Below are 17,056 nucleotides of genomic sequence, written 5' to 3'. Positions count from 1 at the left end.
AATTCATTGTTGTTCCTGAAATATTATCACAGTTACAAAGGTTGGGTTTTGTTTTATTTTTTAAATTACACGAACTGTTACACTTATGTGAGCTTTTTAAAATCAAATCCTAAAAATAAAATCTTTAGAAAGCCTTCAAACACAGCAAATCAAGTAATTTGTACTGCAAGAGAAATCATGAGAACATTCAAACAACACCTGAATTTGAAATTTATGTTCCTACATAGTACAGTAAGATGAACTTCAGGAAGTATTAAAATGACTCATATTTAAGTCTTCCACTTTAGCACATTCTGTATCTTATGTGTACATCAATCTGAAAAGCCAGAAAACATTATGCTATGTTTTCACTATCTGTATTTAAAAGAATAATAATAAACCATAGAGATGAAGTAACAGTATCCAGCGTTAACTAGAAGAATGTCCCATTCCAGGAGGAGAAGGCAAGAAAGAGATACAGATAAACATATAAAAGTAAGAAGTTATAAAGTCATCTTATACATTCCTTACTTTGACATTCAGTGAAACCCATATAGAGTGGGAGCAGATTCAGAACTTGTGATTGCTTAAAATTGGGAACACCATAGGGCAGAGCGTACAGACGGGTAAGTTCCCTAGGTTACCTAGTAAAATGAGTATCTCTAAGCATCTGGCTGCAATGCATCTCCTAACACAACTGCTTAAGGTCTTGAGAGACTGTTCAAGTAGCATGCATCCTCCAAAAGGACTCAGTAATCAAATCGTGGATAAAAGTCACTGTAGGAAAGCTCAGACATTTCTAATCCTTTACATCCTTCCCATTATTCCAACTTGAAAAGGGTGATTCCATCCTAGGGGAATCCCAGGGGATGGAATCTGCCTATGGGTACAGAGCAGCTTCAACAACACTGGGACAAGAAGCTCATTCTCCCTTAGTATCAATCCACCCCACAAAATGTTTCTTAAAAAAAAGTAATATTTTAAGTCACTTTGCCTCAGAACTTGGAAATATACCCGCTCAACAATAATTCACAAGCGAAGACCCTGAGAAACTACCATTATCTCCTACGTGCAGTCACTACTGTAAACAACCCATCTTAAAATTTTAATTCGTTTTATTTATATCCTATAGCAACGACTTGTTTGAAATTCACAAACTACTGGAAATTATGATGTAAATTAAAAGTGCTGCTGTGGAAGCACTCCCTAGAGGTACACTTGCCTGACCAACAAAAGAAAACCCACAGCAAACGTTGTTCCATCCTGAAAAACTGCACTTACACTGCATAAAGCCCAATAATAAAACCACATCCCTCCTCTTAACACTGTATTTCAGAACGTATTTCCTTTTAACTGTGAGTGATACAGTTCAATCTGTATCTTTTAAGAGTTAAAGTATCTATACCCTGACAGGAAATGGTAAGAGCTGAAAGCAATAGAAATGTAGTAGTGTTTAGCTATTCAATGCAAACATACTAAGGTAGGAAGTTTTGCTTCTCAAATTTAAGTCCTAACACCTAAAGAAGAGAACAGTTCAGTGAACTCCTCACACAGCCGCAGGATCACAGTGAAAAAGAGTATTCTGCAAGCTACAAGGTACTCCAGAAGTATTTTAGTTTCACTGAGCATCGTGATTTAGATGTGCTGAAGAATGATGGATTGCCATCGCATATAAGATCTTGAGCTACCGGAAACAAGAAGAATAGAACCTGATAATAAAAGTTCCTCACACGGTCTCAATATATTTCAAAAAGAATGATGGGACAATAAACTGGTACCCAACCTCTATGAGGAGTAAGCAGCTGACAGGTGGGGCTGATGGAAGACTAGCTTTAGTGCAAAAGCAGCTCCAGACACAAAGGATCTACGAAAAAGAAACAAGCAGATGAAGCTGTCATCATTTCCCAGGCTTTCAACCTACCACTGTAACTTTACGATACTTGATAACCATTCCAAAGCACCCACAGAGCGCTGTTTCCACCTTCACAAAGGTAGTAAGAAATGGGAGATGGCAGAGTTTCCCTGCATATTTTCTTTCTTCTAGCTGTACTGCCAAGCAGCACCTCAGCAGGAGACAAAAACAGAACAACATACTGAAAATCTGCCCAACCAGTAACATCTTACACATTTCTGCCCCTTGCAACTGGTGAGAGGGTCAAGGAAACCAGGTTCAATTCTTTGCTGTAGAATCAAATGAGAAATACCCGTTACTGGGTTGTGCTTTCCATCAATGCAAGACAAGGGAAAAACCACCCAGACAGACCTAAATCGAAGACTGATGCTTACAAAATTCATCCCTAAACATTCCTCTCTGTCTCAACTGGACAACATTTTGTTCCGCTTACAAACACATCCTTTAGAATTGTATCAGAAACCAAAGCATCTGAGCTAAGTGCCTATTCCTTAGCAATGCCACAAAATTAGCATTCTCTGAAATACAATCTTTGTACTTGGCAAGATGAAGATTGGAAAGACCGTTCTCTGTGGACACTACACACTCCCGATAGTTTTCTCATACCTGCTTTGGACTGCACAGCTGTTTAAAACAAGTTATTGTTATCTTATTCCCATTCCATTTTCTCGTAATTTAGGAAACAAATGACAGATGACCATATGCTATGAAAAATGCTTCTTGGGTTTGCTTTCACTGGCTTGAAAAAGACAAAGCTCTGTCTCTGTCAGTGGTAGAGCTTCCCAATATTGCTCCCTAACTGAATGGCAGGCAGTAGGTGTGATGGATACTTCAGCTGTCACGACAGCCACCTTTGCTATCTTTCAGAGTTGTTAAATTGCTATCTAGACCATATAGACTCGCAAGATCTCACATCTACACAGTGTGCTTTTGACCAATAAGCTCCATCTTCAGCAATTCCAATAAAGGGGAATTCTAACTGAAAACTATCTACTGTGTACTTCCCAAGTTGTTATTTTTTTTCTCTCTCTCAGATTTTAAAGTTTAGTTGATAGAAAGTTACTACATATCGCAATAACAAGAAAATGTAGCGAAGGACCTAATTGGATGATACATTAGAAAAGAGAAAATATCTCAGCATACAGAGGATTCAACAATTGCCTGGTTTCAGGGAAAAGCATGAACAGTAGTACATTAAGTAGAAGAGTCTGATTTCAAAGTTTTCTTACATTAATCAAAATAACTTATAACTATGTTCAGAGTTTAAGAACTACTCTTCTACTTTTAGCATATTCCAATTATGGTTTGATTTCTGATGGCAGTGAAATGAGCTTTTCAAGTAGAACCATTATTCTGTTCTTCCCACCAGATAATTTGCTGCTAGGTGCTGCCTGCAACTTATCATCAATCAACAAAAATGTCAACAGAGCGGCAGGATTAAGTATGTTCTATAGAATCAGCATTTCTACATTACTGGTGTGTCTCAGAAGGCCATGACCGTACATTTGAATTGCTACATCAGAAAAACACAAGCTTTGCTTGTTTTGGGGCTGCCATTTTTCAAGAACTGTCCCAAATCATCAAGGACATAACACTCGAAGAGCAATCGCCCTTCTTACTCTAGGTAGCTGTTAGAAACAAGCCAGTCATGCTATTCAAGAGCAAGTAAAGGTTATTCTTGCAATAGATCAAAGATAAATGCACACTGCTAAAACACTTCACCTAGCACCTAGACAGAGAGAAAAGCTTTTATCACAGTTACTTCAGTACAGATGCTGTATGCATCAGATATGACTTAAAATGTTCAAGTCATTCCAGATACAAAATTAGAGATTTTATTTCTTTGAAGTGAGTCTTTACTTATAATAAAACAGTTTAATAAAATATTCCTACTGAAAGATTACTGAAGTTTCCTTTTTTAAATTTGACATTGTTCAGCGACTCCCCCCCCACCCCCTCAATTTTGCAATAGCAACTGTATACACTTAAAACCAGAGAGGGCACTAATAAAAACATGCTTCCTTTCTACATTACATTTCTCTAGCTTGTATTTCTCATAGCTGAAACTTCTTATGTTAGTTTACTATTCCGAAGGCCCATGAGACTTGCACACGGACTTCTCCTTCAACCTCTGCAAAATTCCCAGTCTGAGTAGGAAGATTCTTTCCAGGCCCCCGTGCTGAACCACCTTCCTGACATCCCACTGCTAGTCTTGAATGTCTAGTTGACAAAGCCAAACATTTCTAAGAAGTCCCCACAGATATTATACACACATCAACTGCTGTTTCTGATCAAAGCCATAACCAGTGTTTGGGAATTCCATTCAGGAATGACTGAGCAGAAAAACATATTTATGCATTACACTTACCATCCGCTACAGTGGATAAATGCTAACTTTGATTTTAATCAACAATACAGATGTTTCCACATTATAAGGAACCATGTTCTACAAGACTCCAGAGAAGTAATTTTACAAGGTTAAAAAGAAGTAACTGTGATAACAGCTGTAATATAGCCATTTTATCCAAAACATGGAAAGTCTGAACACATTTAAAGACATTCTGCGATACACTTATTTGGATACAATTCAAAAGGGTAACCAAAATGTCCCTTCTACTACTCGGTACTTAGCTGTTTAGAAAATAAGCTTTTTTTAGACTTATTGCAGCCATCTTCAAAAGGTAGTTAGCAGTACTATACGCAACACTGAAAAATGAGAATGTCAAACTACAAGAACACACCCGTAAAAACATAATAGAAAAAAATTTCAGCACTACACTTAAATTCATCAAATTTATGGCCAAAATTTGTAATTTATTTGATTACTAAACCAAAATTTGAGCTCTCCTAATATTCTTCATTCCTGTTATTTTTAGTCTTGTTGAAAAAATTAAGTAGGTCAAGAAAAGGGAAAAAATGAGACAAACCTTAAGAACTCAGTTCGAACCCTCTCTTAAAGCCATATGCACTTCCCTCCTTACCTCCAGCAGAAAGGATAGCTGTGCTTAAAACTACTGCTGTGAACCAGTCTGCCTTTCTCTTTCAGTAATTTAATGATGTTCTTATCTGCATCCTAAAAAGACAGAACAAAAAAAATTTTCCTTGGAATACAAATTTCACTATTTCAGTAAGCTACTACAGGATTTGTCTCCGACACCCAAATTAAGAAAACCCCTACAAATAATCCAGTATTTACACACACAAAAAATCCAACAAGCTTCTATGCAATTTATGCATTTACTGCAGAGGCACTATAAAACACTAAATTTGGAAAGCTAATTGCTCTCCAAATCCTGGTATACAGCATCAGTTTCTTTTTGTCCTTAACTCTGTTTCAACATACACACAACTATGTAAAAAAATTCAAGTTTTCTGTAGCACTAATACAGGCCAGAACTCGTATTATTTAATATCTTAAAATCTTTTCTTGAGTCTTCTGATTTTGTGGCAGGAAGCCACACAGTGCTTCTTACCCAAGATTTAAGCTTCACTACAACACATTCCTCTAACGTGACTACAGTTACAGAAATTGAAGCATCTTTTATAATACTTTACTAACTAAACAGGATTTATGTCCTAAGCTGGAAGTGAAAGTTGTACATTAATAATTGAAGACAATCTGCTGAACAAACAAGTGTCAACATGACATTAAGAAAGAAAAAAAATTACAAAGATTTATAATACAGAAATATTCATAAGCTAAGAATTCAGCATCGTAAGAATATTTGCCAAGAGCCTTAAGTTCAGACTCCTACCAGCAGAAAGATAAACATGTAGCCTCCAGTGTTCTCTTATTTGCCTTAATATATAGCAGCAAGCAATGATAGCTGCTTGAGTTTAAATGCAACACAAGATTTTCAAGTCTGTTTCAAGTAAATTGTATTTATAGAAACATGCTTTGCTATCAAAGTGTACCAGCGGGAAACCGACTAAACCCAATTTGTTTTCTCAGCACATCCAATGAAAGAGGCACTCCTTTCTATGGCTTTGTGGCCGTAGCAATCTGGAGTTCCTGTGAACGCCTTTTACATGGATTCGCTTCCATCTATCGGCAAGTAAATTCACATTGCAACACATCCCACAAGTGGGGAAAAATGACTGGATTTCTCTCCTCTAAAAAGTCACATTATACTAACTGGCTGGTATAAACTTAATGACGACACCTGTGAATTCAAAAGTCATCCAGAGGTAAAGGGGGCCTCTGCACACTTGCTTAGAGACCGCGCAAATAACACTTCCCTGAGAAACAAGGGAAATGTGAGACTCTTTCTGCAGTAGATGCAAACAGGAAATACTCCTCTTCCCCTTCACTACTAGAAACACAATATTACTTAGGTTTCAAATTCTTTATTTTTCAGATATTGTAATAAACAGTTGCAACATTATTGCAAATGTTAAAACACTTCCCCCCCCCCCCCCCAGCTACCAAAGACACATTGAAGACAAAGCCACTTAGGCAAAGAAAGTACACTTCTACCATATATAAAATTTATCTTGAACACAATAATAATTTACTTTCTCCAAGACCACTAACCTTCACGTACTGTCCAGCAAAGTCAGTCACTTCTGCTGTGAAGCAGCCTGATGCATCAACAGGACAAACAGGCACAGAATCTTTCTGAATAATATCAAAATCCATGCAGACTCTGTAATCATCCTACAAGAGAGACAAGTGCCAAGTTATAGAAATATAAAATACTGGCTAAAATATCCATCCCTAGAAAAAAGAAATTAAATAGAAAATGTGACGACTGGACAAGAATAGCAAAATAGTCAGCCTTCACTAATCCCAAATATGCATAGGGAAAGATGTATTTTACAGGATGGCACTTTTATTCATCACAGAAATGATGATTTCTTCAGATTATAGGTATTTTCTCTCACCTAGTAGAGGGGATACGTGCATGAGCTTCTGTGCATATACATACACATTTTATGTGTGTACGTACATACATACATACATGTAGTCAAGAGCTTCAAGCTGCTGCTGTACAGCAAAGGAACTGACAACCGCTATGTCATGCCTTGTACCGGACAGACTTGTGTCTGTTTAGCACACAAGCCTGCATGGCATTTTTCAGAAGGCAGGTTGTTTTAATCTATCTAATTCTGGAACTCCACATAAGAAATCCCACTTTCTGAATGTCTTAATGATCCAAAGCCTTTAAATCTGTATTTCTCAATCTTTGTTGGCCTGTAGGCAACACTGCTGACCAAGAACCACACATGGACAATATCACAGTTTATTTTCCTGGCCAGCCTCCATTTAGATTTTTAATTTCCAGTAGCAGTAAGAAAAAAAAAATTAAGAAAAAGAGGGCCACTTCAGACATTCATGAACATAACTGAACAACAATGGTATCTTAGAAAAGACTAAAACAGAATTACTAGGGGAATAGAAAAGTTTGGATTTTCATTTCAAGAGTGAAGTCAAAGTAAGTCCATATCTTAACCAGTTGTCACTCCAGATTACCCACTTTCTTACCCTAAGGCCAGAGAACATTATTGGGGGTGGGAGGGAAGGGAGAAGGGGACAGCTGCAGTTCAGGCACCCGCAGCACATTCACAGATGAATCCTCAAAGAAAAAGGCCCCATCTAAGCCTGCATCAGGTCAGGTTGCTTTTTGTGAGTCCTAGAGGTTCTTGTATTGCTGCCCTCACGAAACTGGGGAAACCACAGACTTCAGGAACAAAACCTGCAGTTTCGCGTAGCGTGACACACAACCTGCAGTGAGCCTGCCCACCAATGCTGGCAGCAGTTGAACTGTTAGCCTCCCCTGTGCTTAGACCTCATCTACCTTCCGTAAAACGCAGCGCTATTTCATAGGAGTTGCATTCTAAAGCAATTTTTCAGCCTTGACCAAGGAGACCACACCAGAAGCAAGTGTGTAAATAAGCAAGTGCTCCATAACTAGCTGAATTTTCCTTTCTTAGCTATAACCAACACAGGTGAGCCAACTTTGGAGTGACAAAGCAGGGTTCCCAGATCCTTTCTGTGGTCCTTACCCTGTACCTCAAACCCTACCCACTAGTCCCTGTAGCTACCAGCTCCCTCAAGCCAGATCTGGCAGGTGTTGCTGGCTGATCCACAGCATATTTTACAATGATGAAACTCATTCATAGCAAGAGTGAAGTTGGCTACTTCACACACCACGGTATTACACATAGAAACAAAAAAACACTTCAGCTACAGCACTCGTTTACTCTAGACCATAGTCTCTTTCCACTCTCCAGCAGCTGTGGACAGCCATCACGATTACTCAGCCTCCACTTGGTCAATCAGCTTCTTCAGTCAATAGATTAAGCGAGATAAACTCATTCTCAGCTGACCTTTCATCAACTATTATTGCTGAGATACAGCAAGCAGACTGCCGTGTTTAAAATGTAGGCCAGATGACAGAACTAACGTCAGCCCTGATTTGGCAGTGAATTGTAAAAGGCTTTGAAGCAGCAGCCAGCAAAGACTACAAAGCTTGGCACGCTCACAGCCTAGCTAAAACATAATAACAAACCTTCCACTTCACAAGCCCCAGGTCAAGAGGTGGTTCAGTTCGATTTGCATCGCTGATGCAGCCATTGATATATAAAGGCCTTTGCTATTTTGGTTTTCTACAGTTAGTTCCTTTCTTTTGAAGAACTAGAACTTGAATGTAAAAGCTTTCCAGGCTGACCTGCCGTTTGATTTAATGAAGATTTGCTTCAGTAACCACAACCCAAGAATATATTCAGGCACATACAGAAATCCACAAATGTTAAGCTCCACTGGAAAGCTAAGACAAATTTCAATTCTTGCCAGGAGAGAAGTCATAGTGTTCACTTTTGTACCCCTGCCACAATTAGATCTCTCGGAAGATTACAAACTAAAGTTAAAAACCACACACAAAACGAATGAAGCAGCAGCTATTAAGCAGCTCATTGATGAGAACTCAAAGCTCTTCTATCTGAAATTAAAAAAAAAAAAAAACACATCGAAAAACATGAAGTCAAAAGGTTCACCTTCAGCACCTCGTAACAAAAATCAAGTATACTTTTGCAATTTACTGAAAAGAAAGTGCAACAGTAACATATCTATGAAACTTCTGTGACTCAGTCTGAGCAGGCACTAGAAGTATAGGGCTTGTGTGCGAATTAAAATGTTACTAAAGCTTTTTAAGCTGACTGTAGATATGTGATGAAATGCCTGAGCAGCTGAATTTTAGTGTCATGTTAATCTGAAGGTACAATGAGTTGCCAGAGTTTTAATACAGGTCTGTCTTGTTCTGTGAGCTTTAATTTTGATTTCTTTTGAACTAAAATAACAGCGTGCTCTGATATTGTGTGGCAGCTTATATTTGGCAAAAGCATCACACAAGACAATGAAACTACAAATCCTGGAAGTAAATGAAGGTGAATTTTTACTTTAAATTTTGTGGGAGAAGGATGTATTTCTAAGCTACCAGCAATACAGATTATGTATCAGTAAGTAGAATTAAAATAAAAAAAACCAAACAAGCTTATTTTCTATCCCTATTTATCAAAGGGACTGATTTACATTGAGGGGAAGGGATACAGACAAGATGTGACACTTTCCATGAAGGACTGTGCTCTTTTTCTTCCCCTCTGACCCTCGCCTCCTGCTCCACTTACCCCATTCCCCTTTCCTATTCATCTTCAACATGACAGTAAAGCAATTCGCAGGGAAGCCAATTAATTAGGAAGACAGTCCTGCCTAGAATCACTAGTTATCTCCCTTCTTTCACCTAAGCTTGTCTACTTAAAGGCAAACGTTTAATGCCAACACATGTAACGTTCACTATTCTACAGAGCCTACTGCACAATGATGAATTTCTGAACATAACCCAGGAGCCTTTGTGAGCCTTTCTGAACAAAAATAACCAGTGGGCTGTCAAAAGTGAACTACATGCATCCCGAAAGAAAAAGGTAGCAGCATTAAGTGCAACATATACTACACATTTTCCTTCTAAAGGTCGCATATCCCATGCAATATAAAGTCAAGCTGCTCCTTAGCTAAAGAGTGCAAAGTTTTGTTTGTGATGTTAGTGTACTTTTTCCTCACATAAATAGTTTATGCATTATTTTTTTTCTTTGCAATGCATTTAACTGATACCCTCATGTTATTTTTAAAAAACAGTTATAAAGATAATTGCTGGCTTCCCAGGAGAGAGAGAAAAGTTTTTTTTTCTCCACTGTGTTTGCACACATCTCTGTGGGCTTGTAACAAAATCAAATACGAGAGGGCAGATAATCCTTGCTCTAACTGGCCAGCCAGGCTTTCCAACAAGCTGTTTCCAACAACTAAACTGTATTGTGCAAACACACAAGAAAAGAATACAGCAGCCAAGAAGTTTCTTTCAGAGCTCCTTCTCTATTCTCTTCCTTTACTCCACCTCCTACAGCAAGAGCTCCTGCCCTAAAACCAAGCCTGCTCCCTCACCCCTCAGTCAACTCCTTGCAAGATTCAGCTATAGGGGAATATCTGAGGCGCAAACAGTGTGATAGGCTTCAGATGTCTTAAGACACTTTACCAATCACCATAAGTTTCTTTATTAACTAATAACATACAGCCCAGTCTGATTTTCTTTATTCACAGCCGTATTAAGCTGGGACATCTTTTCTTATCAATGTTCATCCTGACAAGGGAAACACCACCACAATGGATACATCCTTCAGAAAAATGCTGGGGGGGGGGGGGGGGGGGGGGGGGCGCGGACGGGACGGGACACAGAAGGGGACAGAAAAGGATGAGACATTTCACATGAATACAAAGAGGCCTATTACTAATGCCAACAGTTTCTGGAAATGATGATAGAGCTCATGGTCCAGGGATTGCTAATTGCTAGGCATCGGCAGCTCTATTGCAAGTTTTTTGACAGCATCTTTGGATAATGGCTGAAGACAGGACACTATACAAAAAGGACAATGAATCTAAACTAGTGCATTTAATTCATGCATCTAAAAACTGAAATGATGAAATCCATGAAAAAATTATCCCTCTTAACCTTCAGAAGAATAGACTGAGGGAAAGGACAATAAAGACAAAAAAAAGAACAGAGTGCAACAAAATCCTTTCACACCGAGGGATAAATTCTCAATACAAAACCAGTTAAAGCATTTTTTCATTCTCTAAAAGCCCAATGAGTAAGGAAATTGAAACGCTGAAGAGGGGCGGTGTGCTGAGCAGAACTGGTGTTACCATCCAAAACTATCACTTAGCAAAGCCAGTTTTGACTATCAGTGCAACAGATCATTTCTTCTCCAAGCTGTAAATTTAGACTTTGAGAAATGCCAAGATCAATGACACCCAGAAGATACGGTTCACTTCACATACCACACAATAACCAAATCAAGGGACACCTAAAATCTGCAGTCTAGCACACAAAGAGCACCAGTGAATGACCGAACTCATTAGAATACGATGCTACACTGTATTCTCACATTTTTAAGTAGCAAATGAGAGGATTGTTTAATATCGTAGTCACCCTGAAAGGCAGTCCCCAGTAGCTGGAAAGCCAAGCAGCGTGTGTAGGAAGAAAACGAACATTAGACATGTAGTTCATACTCACTGCACCAAAATAGGGGGCCTGATGTACAACACCTGTGCCTTCCTCCTCCTTCACGTAACTGTCTACTACCACAGCAAAGGCACCTTTATCTTTGCACTGTAACACAAAAATATGTTTTTCATATATATATGTATACATATATATAGCAAAACAGAATTCTTAAGAACATGGAAGAGCCACCAGCCACCTGCAGGAGTAAAGAACTCCATCAAAAATAAGTGACACAGTAAAACGTGACATTCCTAACATTTAGTCATTTCCCATAGCTAAGGCACTGAGGCTATATACCCCATTTAAACAGTGCCAAATGTGATTAAATCTAAGACCTCTCCAGAAGGCCTCATAGTCAATTCTCTTCAAGCCACAGACATTCGCACAGTTCTGTGCTTAACAAACTACAAATCAATACACTCCTGTAAGTGAGGATACAGTCAAGAAAGCTACAGGGATTCTACATACAGAAGTCTCTCTGCATTTCTGTATGCCCACTGTACCTTCTAATTTAAAAAGTTCGCTTTTATAGTAATGTATTTTCTTTATTTCCTCCAGAGTGTGAGAAGGTGCTAAGCATCAACTAAAAAAAACCCCCCAAAAAAAAAAACCAAAAAACCAAACCACCAAACACTAAAAAAAAAAAAAACCCACAAAAAAACCCAGAAAAAATTGCCAAGAAAGGAACTGACAAATTTCAGTGTGTTCAGTATGCAGATAATGAAAAATAAAGAGCTATTTTCTATTCCTTAATACAAAAGCAGTAAAAAAAATTACTGCAGTCACAGCTGAATGAAATATGTTATAAAATATTAGGTTTGGCTTGTTCTGAAGAGGGATATTTTGAGATAAGACATCCATTCTAAAAAAAAAACCAAACCGGTAGATGCCCATCTGCTCCTCAGAAGTACAGCAGGACTCAAAAAATTTATCTGTTCCAAACCTCTACATCTGCAGTCCCGTTTTTCAGATTCAACCATGACCTTTCTCTAGAAATAACAGGTCCTGCTCTCTACAGAGGTTTTCTCACCTTTGCTGATTTCAGCCCATGCTTCAGAACAGACATGCTTCACAAACGACCAAATCACTTACACAAGTTAACAGCTGCTTCTCCAGCAGTACTGTAATCCACTTCGAATCTTTGAAAAATGTATCCATTTTAAATCAGAATTACATTTTTAAAATGTAGAAATTCTCTACCCCCTCTCTTATTGCCATATATTCTATTATCGTCTGCAGTGCTGTTAACTACATTAGACCTATGCAGTGCTTAAATGCTGCACAGGAGGACACCCATAAAACCAGATATATCCGTAGTTATTTTAGTAAAGACTTTTAACTCTTCAATGGAAAACACTACACGTCTGCAATTGTTATCCACAGCCAAAGTCATTCTCTTGTGAATAGAAAATTTGTGGACTTAACGGGCAGACAACAGAAGCTCGCCAGATGAAAAGATGAGAGAAACTGCCTATGTATTAATGTGAACTGGAAGTTTCCCTGCAATCTGAAGTCAAAGGACTGTTTATCACTGAGTTCTCACTCTGGGTGTATTTAAAACTTAAGGGAAAAACAAAACCCACAAAAAAGTCAACCTTCTGTTTTTCAACCTTTCACTAGGATTTTGAACTCCTTTAATACAACATGGGGTTTGTTATTAGGACACAAGACTTTTATAATATAAACGAGGAATACTGTGAATCGTTTTTACATTTGTCTTTGCATCCTGTATCGAACACCAAACTTGTTCATCTTACCTGAATAAAATATTCAAAAAGTGGTTTATATTTCTTGCCTTTAAGAGCAATGCCAGGAAACCTGAGGAGAAAGATTTGCACGAACACAAATTAACAACTTGAAATTTCCTTTTTCCCCACCCCCAACAGAATTTGACTTTTTAAGGTGAAGAAGAAAGTATTTTCTCCATAGCTTGCTTCCCACTTCTACACTACTTTGGCAATTTGGACTTTGGGTCAAAAACCATAACACGTCTTAATGCACCTCTGCTAACAGTCAACAGGTACACTTGTATTTGATGGCCTTTCAATCAAGCAATCATTGTAAATGAATGAAGGTATTAAGCATTAATAACAGTATTTCTGGTAAAGCCCTATAGCTCAGCTCATTCAGCAGAACTAAATAAGCACTGATCCAAACCACCTGAAAGTTATACGCATGGAAGATTGTGATACAGGGTACTGCAGCATTTAAAGCTCAGATGCCTCATTTCTTTTCCTGAAACTAAGCCTCCAAGCTCTCCACGGGCATCTCAGAGAAAGATCCAACACAGCCAGGACTGACTGTGGAACCAACTGAGCCAGACAAGAAATGCAAGACAGAGACAGAGCCTGTAAATCTGGCTGTCTTCAGGCTTCTGACGATAATCAACACAGATGGTGATTAGGTTGGGATTCACTGCTCAGAACTCTCCTCAAAATGAAATCTTCCATTTCAGTTAAAACACAACTTCTTCATTTAATAGACGGGATAGCTCTCTGAATGTGTCACGGCTGTGGTCTTTCCCTATACTCTTCTCGATCCACATCTCCCAAAACAATGGTCAAACCATAAAACATTTGACTACTTCAAAGTGGGGAACTCTACAAAGCTGTTTCATTGTACAAGAAGGAACTCAAGCAGTATTTAATGCTAAGTTAAAGAGCGTGGCTCCTCAGCTCTGCATACATAATATCCACTAGGAAAATGGGAAATTTCTATTTTAAGCCACAGCTTCACGGATGGTTTATATATTTTATATTACAAAGAGCCTTAGGAATGTTTGAGGTGCTTAATCGTGATCAGATGAGAGAAAAGCATCCTAGTGCTCAGCCACACAGATGTGGGAATGCTCAGACACAGAACGTGAAGCACTAGAACTGGCTTAAAAAAAAAAGTTAAATTCTTATTTAACACAAGTGAAAGGTAATGCGTGTGGACCACATTCCTGATTTTCTCTTTTGAGATCTGAAATATTTTGTTTATCAAAGTCATGAACTTCAACCTGAAAATTTATACAGTGCTGCATTCTTATGACCTAAGTTATAGTAATAACAAACTCATTTAAAATCACTATAGCAGTCCTTCACTCTCAAGAGGTCAGAAATCTTTGTTGGATTCTCTAGAATCCAAAAAGAGACAACAGTGGAAAACAGTGTAAAGAAGCTTTAATATGCAAATAGACTGAAATGTAACAGAAAGGGAAGAAAATCCTCATCAATAACTTCATATCTGCCACTGCTAAATAAAATGATAAGCTGCTGAAAGTAGGGTAATATAGCGAGACATTTGTGCAAAGCTGCAGCAAGTAAGTATTCTGATAAAGATGGTAGCCATCTCATCAGTGAAACAAAGAAGAAGTTTTCCCATTTGCTCTCACACAAAAACCTACCATCTGCACCTGGGAGGAAAAGGGAGAGAAAAGTCAGGTTTGGGGAGGGGAGGAGAAGGCTGAGAGTACTCAGAAGTTCAGATGACTGCAGATACAGAAAACGTTCAATAAGATCATTCCGCCTGCCACCTGGTATACAGCAAGTGTCATGATTTTCTCCCTTGAGGGCCTAACTGCCTGGGGATTCAAAAGTGAGCTAAAGAAAGAAAAGAGTTAATAGTAGAAATGGGAAAGTTCATTTTCATGAACTTATATACTTATAGATATAAATCTTTAGAAGATTCATTCAACTACCAGCTACCTCTTAATTGTCTCGCATTCCACATTTGAGAGAACTAATTTATTACATAACATAAAAATTCGAGCATGACCAAAAAAAGTCAGCTTAAGACCATAGCACTAATACAGAAAGAAGAAAAATATACCACTGCAATGAGAATAGAAATTGCTAGCAGCCTTGTGTATAGGCACAGAGATGCAAAAAAAAAAAAAAATCAAATGAAGTATTAGAGGGGAAAATAAGCAATGACAACTGAAACCTGTGTATGATTGTCCTCAAGAGCAGGTACTTCACAGTTTTGATAAAAACACCACACCAAAAAAGGCTGAAATGTTCAGTGTCTTCCTGGATACAGAATGACTGCAACCAGACTGAAATTAAATTTGTAGTATTCCATTAAAGGAAGAATTTGGAACTAACAGACAACAGATCAACAAGTATTAATACATCTACCTTGCTTATGTTTAAGTCTAAAGAACATGCATTAAAAATTATTTAAGAAAATAGAGTGGTTTTGGTAGAAGGCTTAGTTTTTAGACACTGAAGAAGTTGCAAGAGACTGGAAAGCAACACAGTACCTATATATCAAGAGAGAAATGGAGTACTGATGGACCTGAAAACCAGTCAGGTAAGCATAACAACCCGACTCAACCTTAAGTAATTGAATAGTTTTTAAGAAGTGACATGCTAAAGAACATACAATATGAGTTCATCAAGAACAAGTTACACCAAGCCAATTACTTCTTTTTAGGCAGACTACCTAGCTTAGATAGCAAGCAGAGAGATTTAAGTCTTACTGGCAGTAAGACCTTTGACACTTTGCCATGTCATTCTGACAGACGCAAATGTTTTAACTGGGTGACTCTACATTTACACAGATGCACAACCGCTGTGAGAAAAAAAAGTTACTGTTAATTCAATATCAGATTGAAAGAAAATTTCCAGTGGTATCCTGGCAGAGACTATCGTAACTCCAACACTACTCAATGGTTTTACTGATGACTCCGAAGGAGGAAAAAAAATCTGGAGATCAGAAGTTCTGTCAACCCTGAAGAATGAGAGCACTGAAAATCATCTTTATAAATTGAGTACCAGCTTAAATTGCTATAGAGTAAGTGATCGATGAAGAGAATTCAGTTAGGGGGTTGGGGGGGTTGGGTGTATGAAATCAATGCAGAAATACAAACTAAGAATTACTCAACTGTCACAGTACGAGGCAGCAGAGTAGACAACATCTTAAGCAAACATTCCAGCTCTATATTCCCCTAATTCAATGACTCCATGTAATTGCTTAGCTGAAAGAATCTGTATCCTCCTTTTTAAAAGTGTTTTTTATATGCAAAGCTTTTTTATATAAATGTTTTTTACGTGCAAAACTGATGCCAGTGAAGAAGGGTTGTTATTCTCAAAAGATTTTCTAGTCTGATTTTTTTTCTTTTATTGTGGTTTTGTGTTGTGTGGGGTTTCATTGTGTTGTTTTGTTTGCTTGTGTGTTGGGTTGGTTTGGTTTTTTTTACCCACTGCACAGGACTGAATAAAGTGAGCAAATAAATACTTGTTATATTTTATCTCTTTAACAGGTTGATGTCATGTACAAAAGATTTAAGAGAAGCCAAGCTACTTATTTTGTCTAAGAGACACAGAATTTAATACCTGCATCCCCTATCCAGTCTAACTTATGAAATAATTCATAGTTTTTCACTGAACTGAGATGAAGAAGCAGTCTTCAGAAAACATAACTGCCACTGACTACGTAACTTAGGTAGACCATCCTAAGGAAGCAGTATTTACTTGCTAAAGACAATGGTTTTGCTTTTGCCCATTTGCCTTTAAATATTGACATAAAGTTTAGAAAGTGTTCAGCATTTGGACAATCTCCAGGGGTTTTTGAGACTTTTAAATTAGTCTTCCTAAGGAAACACACAGGAAAAGGAAAAACTCAG

At 38.0% G+C, this 17,056-nt stretch overlaps 1 protein-coding gene across 4 annotated transcripts in view; it reads right to left on the bottom strand.

Moving 5' to 3' along the window:
* Positions 1–17,056, bottom strand: part of IARS1 (isoleucyl-tRNA synthetase 1) — a 112,752-nt gene that overhangs the window by 69,340 nt on the left and 26,356 nt on the right. For all 4 annotated transcript variants that reach the window (XM_074603195.1, XM_074603196.1, XM_074603194.1 and 1 more), the window contains 4 exons: positions 13,203–13,263; positions 11,455–11,550; positions 6,426–6,548; positions 4,873–4,964 (listed from right to left, as the gene is read on the bottom strand). In XM_074603195.1, the coding sequence (XP_074459296.1) occupies positions 4,873–4,964; positions 6,426–6,548; positions 11,455–11,550; positions 13,203–13,263 (372 nt within the window). The remainder of the gene's footprint in view (positions 1–4,872; positions 4,965–6,425; positions 6,549–11,454; positions 11,551–13,202; positions 13,264–17,056) is intronic.

The sequence above is a fragment of the Larus michahellis genome, chromosome 10, assembly GCF_964199755.1.
Source record: "Larus michahellis chromosome 10, bLarMic1.1, whole genome shotgun sequence".
In the NCBI taxonomy this organism is placed as follows: domain Eukaryota; kingdom Metazoa; phylum Chordata; class Aves; order Charadriiformes; family Laridae; genus Larus; species Larus michahellis.
This window is presented reverse-complemented; position numbering and strand designations above follow the sequence as displayed.